We start from the raw sequence: 16743 nt of genomic DNA, 5'->3' as shown, positions 1-16743 counted from the left end.
CTATACATCTTGTATCGGTGCTATTGTATGCATCTTTGAAAATAGCCTACAGGAATCTGTGTTATTTGCAACGGTGACAATGTGCACTGCTCCGAAAGAACCATGAAGTACGACATACTATTTGTACCGGTGATATTGTACATAGTTTTGAATATGGACTATATCAGGCTGTAATATTTACACCGGTGATAATGCACGTATTTCAGAATACAGACTACGTCATGCTTTGATATTTGTACTGGTGGTACTGTAGATATAATTGAATATGGACTACAGCATGTCTTGCTATTTGCATTGTTGACGCATGACTGACTATTTGTACCCGTGATATTCTATATAACAGTCAATATGGATTACAGCCAGCTAGACTATTTGTATCCGTTGGTACTATACATATCTCTGAACATGGTCATTAACAAGTTACAGTATTTGTACTAGTGATCCTGTACATCCTTTCAAATGCGAACTACATAAACTTATGACATTTTAATGGGCAATAGTACTTACAGCAAACTACTATTTTTACAGGTAATAATTTACATAACTTCGAATACTGACGGTGACGAGATATACTATTTGTACAGGCGATACTGTACATAGACCTGAATGCTGACTGCATTGCTCTACTATTTATACCAGTGAACGTATCGTGCAGATAACGTTAACAGTGGAAGTGTTCTAAATTTGTATGTTTTGTGAGTTCAGGATTTGGGGTTCAGGTGGGGTATTCCGTTGCCTTGATTTACAATAATGCCTAATATCTTTAAAATTATGTTCTTGGAGCCATGCGCTGCAAGCCCGATTCATAAAAATCTAGCAGGAACTACATTTATTTTTCTAAAATAGGATTAGACATACGATTCTCTCGGCACAAGGACAGAATTTCTAAGATGAAGACAAAACGAATTACAAACTTGGGATAAAGTTTCAAAGCACAGGAAAAAATATTTACGTGTTTTAATAGAAGCACATGTAGAGCATGTTAAACTTCATCATGTTGGAAAATATTTAGGGCTGGAGTGATACATACTTGACGATTTTGATTGGTGGATTAGTGGCAAGGCAAACAGACTCAGAATTTTAGACGTATTGATGCAGGTTTAAACGGCCCATAGATAGAAAACAAGGGAGTACTATGGACATTGAAAGTGGCTTATATTCACATGTTGCCAAAATTAGTAATTAGAAACTGCCAAACTTTTTTTAAATGATTCAAGTGCACAGTTTTATCTTGTCACAAGCAGGACACATAGTTACCTCCTCTAAGCGTGGAGAGGTCGTGCTTATCAATATCAGGACTGTTCACTGTGTTGATCAGTTCAAAAGGCATGCCGAGATACCAAGTAATCCTGGGTGGAAACAAAATATTACAGACACATGGTTAAATCATTTTAATATATATATATATATATATTTATTGTACGATAATAAGGCAGCAAGTTGAAAATATCTTATAATACAATATCAAATCGATTACTTAAAAGCAGGTGAAAGTCAATGAGGCTGTGAAAACGAGAAACCATCTACCCCAAATGGACCATAAATATTTTATTGCATAATCCATCCAGCAAAGTTTAAATTGAGTTCGTTATTGCTGATCTTTCGGAGATCAATCATTCTTAAGATGTTCTTAATTCTATCTGATACATATTTCATTGTATTTAAGTAAACATAAATGTTAGAAAGACTTGTGATTACGATATTTTAAGGGAGAATATATGTGAGTGTGTGATTGTGTGTGATTTAGATTTTTAACATAGCTTTAACAATTTTTCAGTCATATCGCTACGATGTCTGCAGTGTGGCAGTTTATAGTGATGTCTAGCACTGGGGCATCATGCTGCAGACATGTAGCATGCTGTCCTACCCAGTCACATTATCCTGACACCAGGCCGACCAGTCCTAACATTAACCTCTTAATGCCAAGCGAGGAAGCTGTTAGCACCATTTTTATGTCTTTAATATGACACGGCCGGGGATCGAACCCACGACCTCCCGCATCCGAGGCGGACGCTCTAACCACTAGGTCACCGGAGCGGTGAAGAATATATATAAAAAGAAACGTGTTCAAATGTGTCAAAGATTGATAATGCATCTGGTCTATTTAATACAAAATGATACTTAAACTTTTTGTTTACAAATGAGTGAGAATTTTAAAATAGCGTTGGATCTTAATTCCATGTAGAAAAAAGATTATAAGCATCGGTTTCCAACGACAATTCTTTCAACAAAAGCATGAAAAATGATTTCGGTTTCCTTTTACAATAACAGTTCAAAATGTCCCATTCTTAGTGTTAGACCGTCATCATGCAGCTAGCTCAGCAAATACATACCTTTCCTTTTCAACAAATTCCATAAATTCCTTAGCAGACTGATTGTCCGTGTTGATGGAAGATGGTGCCATGATTAAACAGAAGTCATCATCGTAGTTATAAATTGGACGGATATTTTGAAGCAAGCCAGATACGTCATCTGCAACTGGGCCCAAAATTCCTATATTTTCTTTCTAAAATAAATAAATAAATAAATAAATTACTACTACTACTACTACTACTACTAATAATAATAATAATACTAAGGAAAGGAATGACATACTTTAAATTTTCACCCTTTATCGTAGCAAAATAAAGTTTTCATTTCCTTGAAGCAGGGAGACTCTTAATTACTATAAACTTTTGAATGATATTTTGTAAAGCTTGCCGTAGGTTCAATGTTAGACCAATGAAAACATTATTTAGACGACGAGAATGGTGGACAGTATTAGTTCCAGTTTTAAAATCAAGTACAAAAGTGATGACATGTATTTTGATTACCGGTTCTTGTATCAAAACCACTTTCTTTATGCAGTACATCTGTTTATTATGCTATCTTTTGTAGAGATATGTGATTGTAAAGCACATCGCACGCTTTCTCTTAGTCAAATTTAATGCTATTTTGACAAAATGATACAACAGTTATGCATCGTATGCAGCCTGGTATATGGTGTTCATTGCGTGACTTAATGTATCGTGTTGATACTCCAATAATTTTTACTTGGGATTTGTTTTGTTTCTTTTATTTGTTTCTAAATGTAGTGTTATCAGCTAAATATGTCAACGCTTTGAAAATCGTATAGTCGTATTACTACTAAATTATAACGCTTTCTTCCTCTGCACAGGCACGAAACAATATATTTTTAATCATGCAATGTTTCAGAATTGCTTATAGGCATCAGGTTTCATAACATTTGCAGGTTATGATTTAACTATACGGTTTCTCAAGTATATCGTTAAAGTCATCAGAAAAGGCTCTTGCATTGTATGCTCCTAACAAAATATATTCCAAGACTCCACCACTCTATCACTCAAGGTATTCCCCTTTTTAAGTTGGTAGGAGCTCGATTTAAAGGATTTTCTGACTGTTACCGCTTGAACTAAATTATGCTGAAATGTTGAAAATTTAACTTGTATTACCCTATTAAGTTCATCCAATATTTTACACACTTGAATCATATCTGCTCTTTCTCTTTACTACTTCAAGTAGGGAGCCAAGGGTCCGTGGCATTCAGGATAGGATAATCCTCTTCGGTTGCCATTTGATAATTGCAGTTGCATCAGTTGATAAATGTAAGAAATAGTTCCATTGATCAGAACACAAACATGTGATCCGACCCATTTGCGTTTATTTCTGTCTAAACTGGAACGAAAATTACTTTATAATTCTATAAATATTGTCGCGTGCAAAGTAACTAATGTAAGTACTGAATCGGAACGTATACACACCGCATACCTTTTAAAACGAAAAAAGGTGGGTTTATATTTCATTTAGAAAATTTAATAAATCGATTTGACAGAATCAAAGAGCAAATCTTTATAATATTTCTGAAGATAATTCTTTCTTTGATTCGGTTTGAAGAAAAGTTTGGAAACTCAAAGTCTGCCAAGACAAACATTGAGGCTATGTTGTAAAGCACTTTCAATGTAGCTCGTTACAAATGAATTTAACACTATAAGTATATGGATATAGGGAGTGGGGGAGAGGGTTCAAAGACTAGCATTAAAAAATTGGATTCACAGTCCTACAATATAAGACGCCGACCTTGATAGTACGATATGGAGGGTGGAGTTGGGGGTAAAACTCCCGCTACTCCCCATCGTATCTGTCAGGGTCGAGGTATTGCACTGTTTGACTATTGGACCCCATCACTATACTGTTTCTCGATAGTCTTAATTTCATTTGTAAGTAGCCTCTGTTGGTAGCCTAAATTGTTAATGAACACAAAAAATAGATTTAATGAAGCGAAAATTGGTTACTCACTTGTCTGGCAAGTGACAATGAACCCATAAGAGCATCAGTTCCAAGAGTCATTTGTATGTGAAACAAAACAACACATCCTTTGCTCCGATTATTGAACTTCTTAGATCACAGATACCAATTTAGATTTAAAAAATAAGACCATACTGTGGAATGTTCAAAACTTTAGATAGCCTACCATTGGTATAATTATTTTTTTTTATGTTGACGTAGCTGTTTCGTTGCAGATGGAGAATCCCCTATTCTATAAATAGCTACGTAGCATACGCCCTCAACAAGGATTCATACACTTAAATAAGACTCTAACATTGATAGGAAATATCTTATATAAAAACAAATAATAAAATAAATAAACAAAATTATAAGGAATTGGAATTATAAGAGTTTGACGTTGTTGTTTTCTCTCAGGATATTGTGGTATAAACTGTTACCGACTCACACAGCTTATATGACGCACTTTGGGTGTTATTTACTTTGAGTCGGCAAGTTAGTTTATACCACGATAAACTCACAAAAAATAACATCAAACTCTTAATTTTTGCTATTTGTCTTTGGACATTATCTCCTGTTAAGATTTGTCAGAAAGGAATACCGCATAAAATCGGCATACTCCAGGAGAGGTCTAGTGAATTATATTTTCAGTGAGAGAAATATTTAGTGGTCCATGTATGTGAATGCGGAAAATACAACCAGGGGTCTTTACTTGAATAGAGGTATTGTTACAAACCAGTGTCAACCCCTGGCGCGATTCCCGTTAGAAGTCATAAGTCTACCCCAAATTTCCAAAGACTTCAGTACAACTTCAGTTGTAAATTAGCAGGCCCGACATGTCCATTTTATACATAAGTTTTACTCTAATCAGTGCAAGGTCACAGATCGCACAACCTGCCAAATGTCTATCAACCGCAAATCTGCATGGTTTCCTTTGTTATGATTCCGTACCGCCAGCAGTTCTTGCCGTAGAAACTATGCAACTGTCGCTTAACACAGGGAACTATTTTAACTACGCCACCTTAGGCAAGTCAAACGATGGTTTCCAGGCCCTTTTTGCCAGTACAGCTGCATCACCTTTGCCAACATGGCGACATAAACGGTATCTGCCGAGTCCCTTCTTATTGATTCCATTGTGTAATTTACCGGTTTCCTCCCGTAGATACTGCCACTGCAGTCACACCACCAATGTATCCCATTAGATTTTATTAGGGACTTTCCATGGATACTCATTCGGTTTGGACCTGAATTCACCACTAGTGAACCATAGCTTCATGGAAACTTATTAACACTTTACTCCGTGACGTTTGCTCCTAGTAATTGGATAATGTTTTCGGGCAAAGGAACATTTATGTTGCACCGAATTCCATTAATCAGACAAGTAATATAAAAAAATCTAAGAATTTATTAAATCCCTGCGCTATCACCAAATGCGCATATGCCAAATTTTTTACATTATGAATGTATTCTTTGCCTTACTGACGTTTTCGAAATTACAGATGCTAAAATTCGACTTTGATAAACACTGTTCACTCAGCTGAGTTGCAAACCAAAGCAAACCTGTTTGAATGGGCATCCTCTTAAATGAGTAAACTTGGCAAAGTTCACCAATGTAAAATGTGTCATGCAAATTCGCTTTTGTTGTCCGGTGGTTCCCTACAATAAAAGGTAATACATACGTTTAACTAATTTCGTCTCACCTTCTCTCCAATAAACAAAATATAAATAACCATACAAACATGCCAACATTCAAAGTAAATTGAACACATCAACAATACAAGTTTCAAACTTCCAAAATTAGTTGCACTATTAACGTCAAAAACAAAATTATTTTTAAGTTTGGCGAAATATCATCACATTTTGTAAACACCAAACCTGTCCCGGAGGAAAGATGATACGCATGAAATGGTTTTAAATAGAAATTAAAAGGCGCACATTTTATTTACGAATCAGTAATATACCCTATCCACACATCATGAACTAGACTATGTAAAAAATTATTGCTGATGTGTTTTCGATTGATTCCAATATCTGATTCAATTGAAGTGAAAAGAAGGCCTATGATACTTTCCAATAGTGTAACCCGATACATCTCCATTTTTATATTATTTATTCTAGACAGATAAAAAGAGAATTAGATATATGGACGGATGCTTACATAGACAGATGGCTCGACTGACTAATCCAATACAGAAGTATTTTTTTTATCAATTTAGAAAAAATAGGTGGATGCGAATGAGCATAAAATTATGACAGCGTAAAAATTACTGTAGATATTACTTGCAGTTTTGCTAAATTTACCTTCAAATATACACTGTAGCTTAAAGAAGTAATAGTTTTGTCATTGAATAAGAAACTTACCGAGGTGTTAAAAATCACAGCAATGTCCTGGTTATTGACTTGACCTTTTGCAGTTTGAAGCGAGTCATCAGTGATATTTCTTGATAGGTCTACAAAGTCCTCATACGGTACCACATCCCTAAAAGACAAACAATATCCTTCTAAAATCTTTTTCCATCTATGAAAACAGTAGGTGATAAAAAGCAATGTTAACATGAAGCTCTCACGCTCATACCTCATGCATAACGACTCATTCGAATGGTTTCCTTTTGCAGAATAAATCTGATATTCATAATGAAATATAAAATTTCGATTATGCCCGAGATTAACAAACATATTGGTATTTCATTAAAGAATTGCTCAAATTTGAAAATTGGCAGTCAAAAGACAGAAAATAAAAGCAACTTAAAAAAAGCGAAATGGAAATTTTGTCAACTTCAGTTTATCTACAGCTACATTCATACAATTTCATTAAGACATCTTTCATCTAGCTTCTAAGTATATTCTTTGACATTACATATGTGCGAGTAGCAAAGAAAATTATCTTCCAATACAACTTGAAAAGTATGTCACTTGTTGCACTGGTGAGACAACGACAATGTCGATAACCGTTCAGGTACTGTTTTTTCAAAACGATCTTCAGTACTGGAAATCTCTACATGTTACTTCGATTTTGCGTGCATTTGTGTATTCAGACAGAGGGAGGAAGAGAGAGAGAGAGAGAGAGAGAGAGAGAGAGAGAGAGACTTACTGAGACTGTAAAGAAGCATTTTTCACTGCTACCACTGCCTTGACAACATTGTTTCTGAAGAAATCCAAAAGACGACATTTTCGTAATGTCATATTTGATTTATTTTTAAGTGTCACATATTTGTGTGTGTGTGTGTGCGCGTTATTATTCATAGCTTTTTTCATTGTGTAAATTAGATTTGCTTGTCGTTAAACTATATGCGTATCAACTGAAACAATCGACAAATCTATATAAAAAACATAAATATTAACACGAGTTCTATTATAAGATGAAGGTATACCAAAAAGTTCTTAAAGACCATATAGTAAAAAACGCACCTATTTATCATCGTGTTATAAGTTTTTATTCTGTTTTTATTTGTTGCTTGTATAAAAATATGTTTTTGCTTTTGGTTTTCTTATTTAAGTTTCTTAAATGTTCGTTTATGTTGACACCTTTTAACACAGAGCTGGTTAGGACTTAGAAGTGACACTCTGTGTAGGTATTGTCCACGCAATTAATTGTACTAAAACTACACAGTTTATATATTGTTTATATGATACGATATACATAAATTCAATATATATATATATATATATATATATATATATATATATATATATATATATATATATATATATATATATACACACCCAGATCTGGCATACTCCGCTGTAAGACTCCCTACCTCTGGTGGTGATAAACTTCCTGCAAAGATTGCAATAGGATCAACCTGAAATGAAAAGGTGAGAGTGATTTTGTTTTGAATATTAATAATAATAAAATTCCTTTATATAATCTTTAATATGGTTAACTATTTTAAGATCATTTGTAGATACTAAAAGACCTATATTGTATTAACTGAAGTGAAGCTAAACGAGAAACGAGTAAAAGCTTTGCATAGTCCTAACTGTAAATTGACTGTGCATGTAAAAACTCGCCAAAACTTATCAGGAGACATTGTAAGTTTTTCCTGGCAACTGCGTCACACTTCCAGTGCTTGTTAGACCGCAAAATTTACTATCATTCTGCATTTCCCTCATAATGGACCGAGCCAATGTGAAAAAACAGCTAATCACTGCAACACAGGGATAAGTTTCCAAACTGGACGTTGTGGAAATAAAATCACTGTTTAGTTTACTGTGTCATAGACTAACCAGACGAAAGTTTCAGCTTTTAGAAGTTACGGGCCTATGACATTGGTTTTCCAGTTCAGATCAAGTGCCAGCGAATTCGAAGCTCGGGAAATATGCAGAACTAGCAGTCGGAAATTGCCAAATGCTGGGAGAAAACAAAACAAATAAGATTCCTGTTTATAACATATGCCAGCTTTGACGTATATGTGTTTTGTTCTCAGTGAATTCAATCCAAAAACAAATATGCTCAATATTCGTTTGACCAAAGCAAATATGAATACATGCAACAATACATCCAGATATGCCGGTTTAATGCATCATGAATTACGATACATTATGTAATTTCCAAAACATAATAAACGGTGCATATATAGTGGAAACGTTTTCAGAAGCAAACATGCATTCTAAAAACAGAGCCTGTATGTATTTTACTATTTTACGTCAGACACGACTTTGTCCGACAACACTCTCAAACTTACAAATTCGCACTTTCAGATTATCACTGTGTAAACAGAGTAAACTAATTATATTATTATTATTATTATTATTATTATTATTATTATTATTAATTTTATCATTATTATTATCGCGTGCAGTGCGTGCTCACCGTGTAAACAGAATAAACTAATTATATTATTAGTAGTAGTAGTAGTAGTATCATGTGCATTGCGTGCTCAGCCATTTAATAACGTCATCATTAGCAAGGTGCCTAGCCTGCAGTCGACCGGGGAACTTTGTCAGTGGACAGTTGTTGGGGAGCATTGGAGAGCATGGATCCGCGCTCAAGTCGCGCTCCCCGTCAATACTCAATCAATGCTCCGCCCGAGGTTGTGGAAACAAATGATCTAACTTGCAAACCGAATTCAGCAGTGAATCCCGGTTAAGTGCCACTACCAAGAGTAAATTAATTAATCCTAGATAACTTAATAATTTAAGTCGCAGTTTACCTCCGAGGAAGTAATAGCGCCAGTATTAAGATGCATTGTTTGCTCATTTACAGAAACCAGGCTATTGGTACCAAGAGATGAAAATAGACACGCTAATAGATACCCTGTAATTCCATTTCCTTTGATTGTTTATCCTTGTCCTCGTTTCCAAACTGTACTGGTAATTACACGTAGAGATTCTATCAAGTAATGGTAATGTTAATTGAGGATAACGACATTGAATTGAGGATATGAGGTTGTTTATGTCTGTTTTACTGTAGCAAATTGAAATGTAAGGCCGTGCCGAGGCAAGTAGATTTCAAGGGCCTTGCTAAGCACAATACACACTGATTGCCAATTTGGGCTGATCCGATGATGATTAATGAACCCTCACCCGTCCGTTCATGAGCCTAACTACCGAGCCAGCGTGCTCCCATGGCTCGTGGATCAAAATCTGTTATTTGGATACGAGAACTATACGATTTTTATCATAAATGCAAACTTAAGGGTGTTTTGAAAATCAGAATATTACTATATCACTCAAATGTTTGTACGTCAGCAATAAAATAAAAACAGAAATATATTTATTGGGCCATTCAGACTCGACATTATTTCACAAATGAAAAAGTTTCTAGACCAGTCAGGCAGTGAAAACAAAAAGCTTACTGTGGCAGAGAGATCAGCTGCACAAGAACATAAAAGACACAAATTGTAACGTTAGACAGTTTGTTTGACACACTACATCGAAAGAATCAAATTTAAACAGACTAGTTATTTTACAGAGCAAAGAGAAACGTAAAAGATAGGCATGGATTATTTGGAACACTGTCTATATCCAATTCCCTGATGCTTATTTGCATTGGCTATGTTATTTGAAAATTGGAATCATCGCCAAAATAAACTGCACGACATGAAAACAATACTGCAGAGACCTGGATAAATCAAATAAGCTTTATAACCTCACTTTAACTATTACCTACCTAACACGTTGTAGAATTTGTAGATTACAGAGTCGTACACATATCCAAATATTGTAATTATAATTTTACAAGCATCAATAGACATAGATTTAATAGTAATATACAGCATCCTACTACCAAAGCTAGTCTATAGCAAGATAGGACCGTCTTCTGAAATATCGATGGAATAGTTGTATTAATTGCTATTGGTTTTCTTATGCATGAGCTCACCAAGCTCTATTTACCCGTGCGTGGATCTTTGCCAAATGAATTGTTCCCAGGGCAAAAACAAATCTTGCCTTGTGCTTTTAAAATATGTATCTTACACCCTTTTCAAAATATAATCAAAATGCTGTATCTTGTAGAAAATCTATAATGTATTGCAATTTTTGCTGAAACTATTTCAATTTCGTCACGTTTATATAGGTGTAAGGTCATATACGGTCACTTCATGCACGTAGATTCGCTATGCTTACCTTTTACAATACGGAATTTGGAATAATTCATTCTGGTCTGCCTTTATTGTTCCAGACTAACGAAACAAATGGTCCAGTATATTTTTTAAGTTTTATTTTAATACCGACACATGAAAAATGTGGTGTAGTTATTATGTATACTTTGAAAAAATAACCCTAGTCCTGCCGGTCTTATAATTGTCTAGTTTTGATTTGTAAAGTTTAAGTATCCGTTAGTGTCCCAGTTCTGCTAATATCTACACTACTCACAACGCCACAGGATGAACCAATAGTTCATAACTGCATCGAAATTTCCGACAAGTTTTTGTGTGGATTTTAGCAAGCTTTCGACCAATCAGAAATCGCGTTACATACAGTCGTTTTACAGTTAGTCTTTATTTGATGATTAGGTTATATCAGTCCACGAATTTCAACCAGTTCATGCGTATTTACACCTGTGAGGTTCGAAGCTAACTTGACCGCTTAATAAATAAACATTACGGATAAAAAATAAGCTTTTTGGTGTCCATCTTCTGTATACTTCATCCTATGAAACATGTATAAGATATATTTGTCTTTAGCTATAAACGTAATGATAATTTTGAGATTACTAACCGATTTCAATGACATATTGTTTTAAAAGAGTTGCAGTTTTGTTCCTAAAATCAATCAAACCAACTCATATCAGTAATCGCACTACCAACGTATGTAAAAAACAAAAGAAACCTCACCCCACCCATCAGTTACGACTAAAATATTTTTCTTGCATGTACCCGAATTCTTTGACTTTTGCGTAACCATTTCCTTCAGATATTTGTATTACCTAGTGCCAAATTAGCATTCGGTGTTGGTTATGTCCAAACGTACCATTATATCTCCAGCTGAGCTACGTCTGCAACCTCGCAAATCTGAGAGTTATGGGTTGTTGTTGTCAGAATTGGTGGTGGCTATGATGATGATGTAGCTACAATGTTAATCTTGTTGTTGTCATTGCTATTGTGGATTTTGTAATTTAAATGAGAGAGAGAGAGAGAGAGAGAGAGAGAGAGAGAGAGAGAAAGAGAGTGAGAGAGACCTTAATTTTATCCCTGAAGTCTTTCTCAAAGGGCAGCAATATTTCCGGCTGAAACAAAAACGAAACAGGAGACACTGAACCTGAGAAAATAAAGTGTTTTATATAATTAGCATCAAAGCGTAGTGCTGATCTATATTGAAAGTGAAATTTCGACACTTTACACATCGAGAGATAACGTAAACCTATGTGAGCGTTTGTCCATTTTTGAGACCTGTGTAGACTCGTAGTAGGCAAACACTTTACACATCGAGAGAGAACGTAAAACGTATATGAAGGTTTGTCCATGCTAGTGACCAGTGTAGACTCGTAGTAGGCAAACACTTTAGCTAAGATACAATAATTTTAAAAATAATGGATTTACATAACTCAATGTTTTGTTTCATCTTAAAGTTATCAAGTGATAAAGTGTTTGAACAGCAAAGATACTTTCATGTTTCTGAGACCATAATGGTCCTGTCTTACTTCGTTAAAATATGGTTTGGCCATTATATTCTCAAATGCAATTGTTATCATTATGTATCATATTCATAGCTCATAATTGAATACCAATATTAATGTATTTTTCTTTGCTTATATTTATCACAAAATCATAATTAAATGCTTTTACAAGCAATCTATACAATCTTGTAAATTCAGATGGAACTTACAAAGTGAAATACAAGTCCAATCTGGGTAACGGCGAAGAACAAGACATAGTATTCGATGTCTGCCAATCCTGTGAGGAAAACTAGATCTCCTTTTTTAACTCCAAGGTTGAGGAGGGCTTTGGAAACTTTATCTGCCTGGTAAAATAAATGGAATGAAAACTATATGAATTTCTGCAATTTATTTGGCTACTTCGTGGAATATGGTTACAAACATTTTTATATCTAAGTTATTCCTTAACTATATTGTTCATGCAGAGCAGATGTCAAAGTTACTTACTTAACGACTTCAAAAAAGATATATATATATATATATATATATATATATATATATATATATATATATATATATATATATATATATATATATATATATATATACATATACATATATATATAATCGACATCACTTTCTTTTTGGGATCTACATCGATGTCATTTCCGCTGATTAATTCATAATTAATCTTGCTGAAAATAGGAAAAGCGAACTTTGCTAATATAAAAAGAGATTACTGAACAAAGCTCGGACCGTGCAGTAATATAGTGTGAATTTTCTGGAATGTTACTGATTTTTACTATACTGATTTTTGCTGAACTGCGCTTCTTCTAATATCTTCATCACCGACTAAAACGTGGGTGATAGTGACATGCTTTCCAAACGGGATTACTGTTTTTTGTTTCAGATAGCTATATCTGGGTCCTACTGAGAGAAAGGAGCCCAGCCTCATCTAGAGGCATCAAGGTAGATAATCGCGGACACTCAAGCTTCATCATGAATGCCATTACATTAATTAAGTCATCAGTGATTTATTTATCTTGCATCATTTCATTGACTGAATATGTATATAACGAGAGACAGAGAGTGATATCATCTTACTAACTACTAAACTGACACTCATTAGCAAACCAATATCAACATCTTACCCTCTTTTGCAGTTCTCCAAATGACATATTTTCATCAAATTCGGCAGTTCTGTAACCAACATGATCCGGTCTTTCTTTAGAAGCTTTCATCAATACTTGTCCAATCGTCTTCGGACTGAGTGGTTCTCTGCATACCCCATGATAGTAACTTAGTTTTAAGGGCTTAGTGGCAGGGCATCCATCCCTGTTATATGTATGAGATATAGTTTTATTATTGCAACGTTGTTACATTAGCTACAAAGATTCACAATGAAAAAATAAGCTTGGTTCAGGTTATATTATTAACAGCTTGGACGTCGATAAACAAGTTGACATTTTTATATTAATTCATACAGGTGAAAAAATATTCTCTTTAATATATAATAATTTTATCTTTCATAAATTTCTATACTTCCTGTTATTACGCTTATTAGGCAGTACACAAAGTGAATACACTGTATTGTCATTGCCTTGCAATCATATAATCTGTCCGGGGCCCCAAGTGGCCGAGTGGCCCAAGGCTCCGGTCTTCAAGGATTACTGACATCTCATCTCTGTCTGCGTGGGTTCAAGTCTCGGGCTTGGCTAACGTAGGTATTTGAGACAGCTTGCCAGTAATTTTCCGTGGGTCGGTTGTTCTTCTAGAGGTATTCCCGGGTTCTTCCTCCACATTCTGGCCGCCAAGTAGCTCCTTTCACGTACTGAAAAACGGCTTTAAACCGATAACAGCAACAAAATTTTCAGTACAGATCATAAAGGTAGGATAACCCATGCTACCAAACAAATATAAACAGTGTGGTCAATACAGGCGATATAATATATATCGTAAGTCTGCATGCAATTATTTTTAGTTCAAACTGAAATTATGTTTGCGACAAATGTCGTTCTTGGCAGTTGAAAATAGAAACAAACTTTGCATACCTTTCTAAGGATTTTAATTCTCTCTGTTTCTTTTCTGTCATGGTATTTTAAGTAACGTTCACTTTTCTTCTTTGAACTTGTGATAGCCGCTAACTAGAACGGGGTCATGTGCGGGCAATATGTACAAGGATCGTGTATCACATGACAGATCACGTTATCGAAAGCTATACACCAATGTACTTGAAATGCCGTATGAATATGAATACACGATGTGTGTATTACCTCATTCTTAGATTTTTGACAAACCGAGAATTCATACAATGACGTATTCGTGTTAAGCATTTTTATTTAGCTCTGTTTCTCTTATGCACAGTCAAGAAATCTATTGGTGCCTTCAGCTTGGAATGTATTAATAAGTTTCGGCAAACGTATGTCAATGTAACCTACTTTTCCAGTTCATATAACCATTTGTATATATAATCATGAATATGCTGGGTGTGTTCCCATGTAAAAGCAATACACACAGAATAATGCAGGTAGAAGTGATATACATCCATTGTATATTTTCTTGAATATTGCATTTATATATGTCTTGGTTTCCTAAATACTATTGAATATATGTTAATGAAACTTTATGTATGCATTCCACTTTATCACTTACGTGGGCGCACATAAAAATCAGATTGAGGTTTAATGTATATCTTTTCTTTCTAAAGTAGCTAACGACTATGAAATTACTGGATGCGTGACTATCACATGGCTAGGAGTATATATTTGTTAATTAACCACCCTATATCAGTACTCAAACCTATCAGATTCGGTTAATATCAAGGTGCGCTTAGATAGGAGTCAATATTTATTCCAAAAGTGTATATATATATATATATATATATATATATATATATATATATATATATATATATATATATATATATATATATATATATATATATATATGTGTGTGTGTGTGTGTGTGTGTGTGTGTGTGTTTGAACGGTGCAATAGCAAATATACATTGGGATTAAACATTTGAAAGGAAAATCGGCACTTAAAAAGACACTTCAACGGAAATTGGAAAGAAAAATTGTAGCAACACGTACAAATACACTTAATAAATATGAATATTCATATTAAAGGTTTTTAGAATAATTATCGATTATCGATGTTCTGCTTATCTAAATTATTGACCAAGGAAAAAAATTTTATCTGTTATCGACTCAGAAAGAGCATAGCAGCGATTACTTTTATCTCAGGCAGTAATGCACTGTTAAAAATAACGCAACAATACTTTACGGAGTAAGGTAGTGTTTTACCTCAGTACGGTAGTGACAAACATGACGGTCAGTTCACTATTAGTATACAAAGTAGCCATTTTACGGTAAGGAGAAATAACTAGAACATGTCTGTGCGCATTATCGTATATGACGATAAAGATACGTAGGTAATGTACCCGATGATATCTAAAAATGACTAAATAAGATAGATCACGCACTGCCAGTTTTGAGTATCCAGGAAGGTATATTAGGACACATACATACATACATACATACATACATACATTAAATCCCTAATCAAAAGGATACTGACATTGGGCTTAATGTGGACAAAGCTCAAAACTAGTTGATGGGGTCATATTTCGTAGATTATCTTTATACCGTAGTTTCTCTGCCCTCGTATCAACCATTCAAGCATCCTCGGCAATTATTAGGATGTAGTCCGATCTAAATATTTGTATTTTTCAACAGGTGCCATATCATTGCCTAATATGGGTCTTTGATCTTTACTTTTGCCAACGTTTTGATATTATCATTTGCAAAAATTTAATTTAAGTGACCAAACAATAATGCACTGGAGCGACCTATTTGGTTAGCAATATAACATCCCCTATTAGTTACCCAGTGTCGCTTTTTTCTCCAAAGGAATACCTTTGCCGAGAACTTGGCTCTGAGGTTTCGCCATATGCAGGAAGTACATTCAGATGAAATTTACATTCATTATATTGTCATACGCAGTTTAGTGGTTGTTGTTGTATGCATTCACATGGAGCAAAATTTTCTAATCACTGTTGCATGTACAGTCGTTAATCCTAATTTGTATACTCAGCTTTATTCCGTATGTTTTAGGTATTTTGAATGTCATCTTTATATTTTATTTATTTAGATTTTGCAGAATTTTGTTTAACATGTTTGCATTTTATATTGGTGTGCTTGATTATTATATTCATTTAGAAGGGTTTATGTTTTTAAATATTTGTGCAGTTCCGTTCTACCTATTTTGAACTTTACCTTTAGTTAACGCCATATAGTAATTCTTATACTGATGTGGTGTAAAACGCTACCTACAAACACACACACACACACACACACACACACACACATATATATATATATATATATATATATATATATATATATATATATATATATATAT

At 34.3% G+C, this 16743-nt stretch overlaps 1 protein-coding gene across 2 annotated transcripts in view; it reads right to left on the bottom strand.

Annotated features, from left to right (window-relative positions):
* The window catches only part of LOC149799915 (medium-chain acyl-CoA ligase ACSF2, mitochondrial-like), a 31466-nt gene extending 16993 nt beyond the window's left edge, over positions 1-14473 (bottom strand). For both annotated transcript variants that reach the window (XR_016421256.1, XM_089959373.1), the window contains exons 1-10: positions 14374-14473; positions 13474-13657; positions 12553-12687; positions 11906-11953; positions 8008-8087; positions 7376-7429; positions 6646-6763; positions 5845-5940; positions 2334-2506; positions 1258-1349 (exon numbers count right to left, since the gene is read on the bottom strand). Coding sequence is in view for 1 of the 2 variants with exons in the window: in XM_089959373.1 (XP_089815499.1) it covers positions 1258-1349; positions 2334-2506; positions 5845-5940; positions 6646-6763; positions 7376-7429; positions 8008-8087; positions 11906-11953; positions 12553-12687; positions 13474-13657; positions 14374-14414 (1021 nt within the window). In the remaining variant the exon portion in view is untranslated. The remainder of the gene's footprint in view (positions 1-1257; positions 1350-2333; positions 2507-5844; positions 5941-6645; positions 6764-7375; positions 7430-8007; positions 8088-11905; positions 11954-12552; positions 12688-13473; positions 13658-14373) is intronic.
* Between the last annotated feature and the right edge of the window lie 2270 nt (positions 14474-16743).

The sequence above is a fragment of the Sinohyriopsis cumingii genome, chromosome 5 (assembly GCF_028554795.1).
Source record: "Sinohyriopsis cumingii isolate HCF-2022 chromosome 5, ASM2855479v2, whole genome shotgun sequence".
NCBI lineage: Eukaryota > Metazoa > Mollusca > Bivalvia > Unionida > Unionidae > Sinohyriopsis > Sinohyriopsis cumingii.
This window is presented reverse-complemented; position numbering and strand designations above follow the sequence as displayed.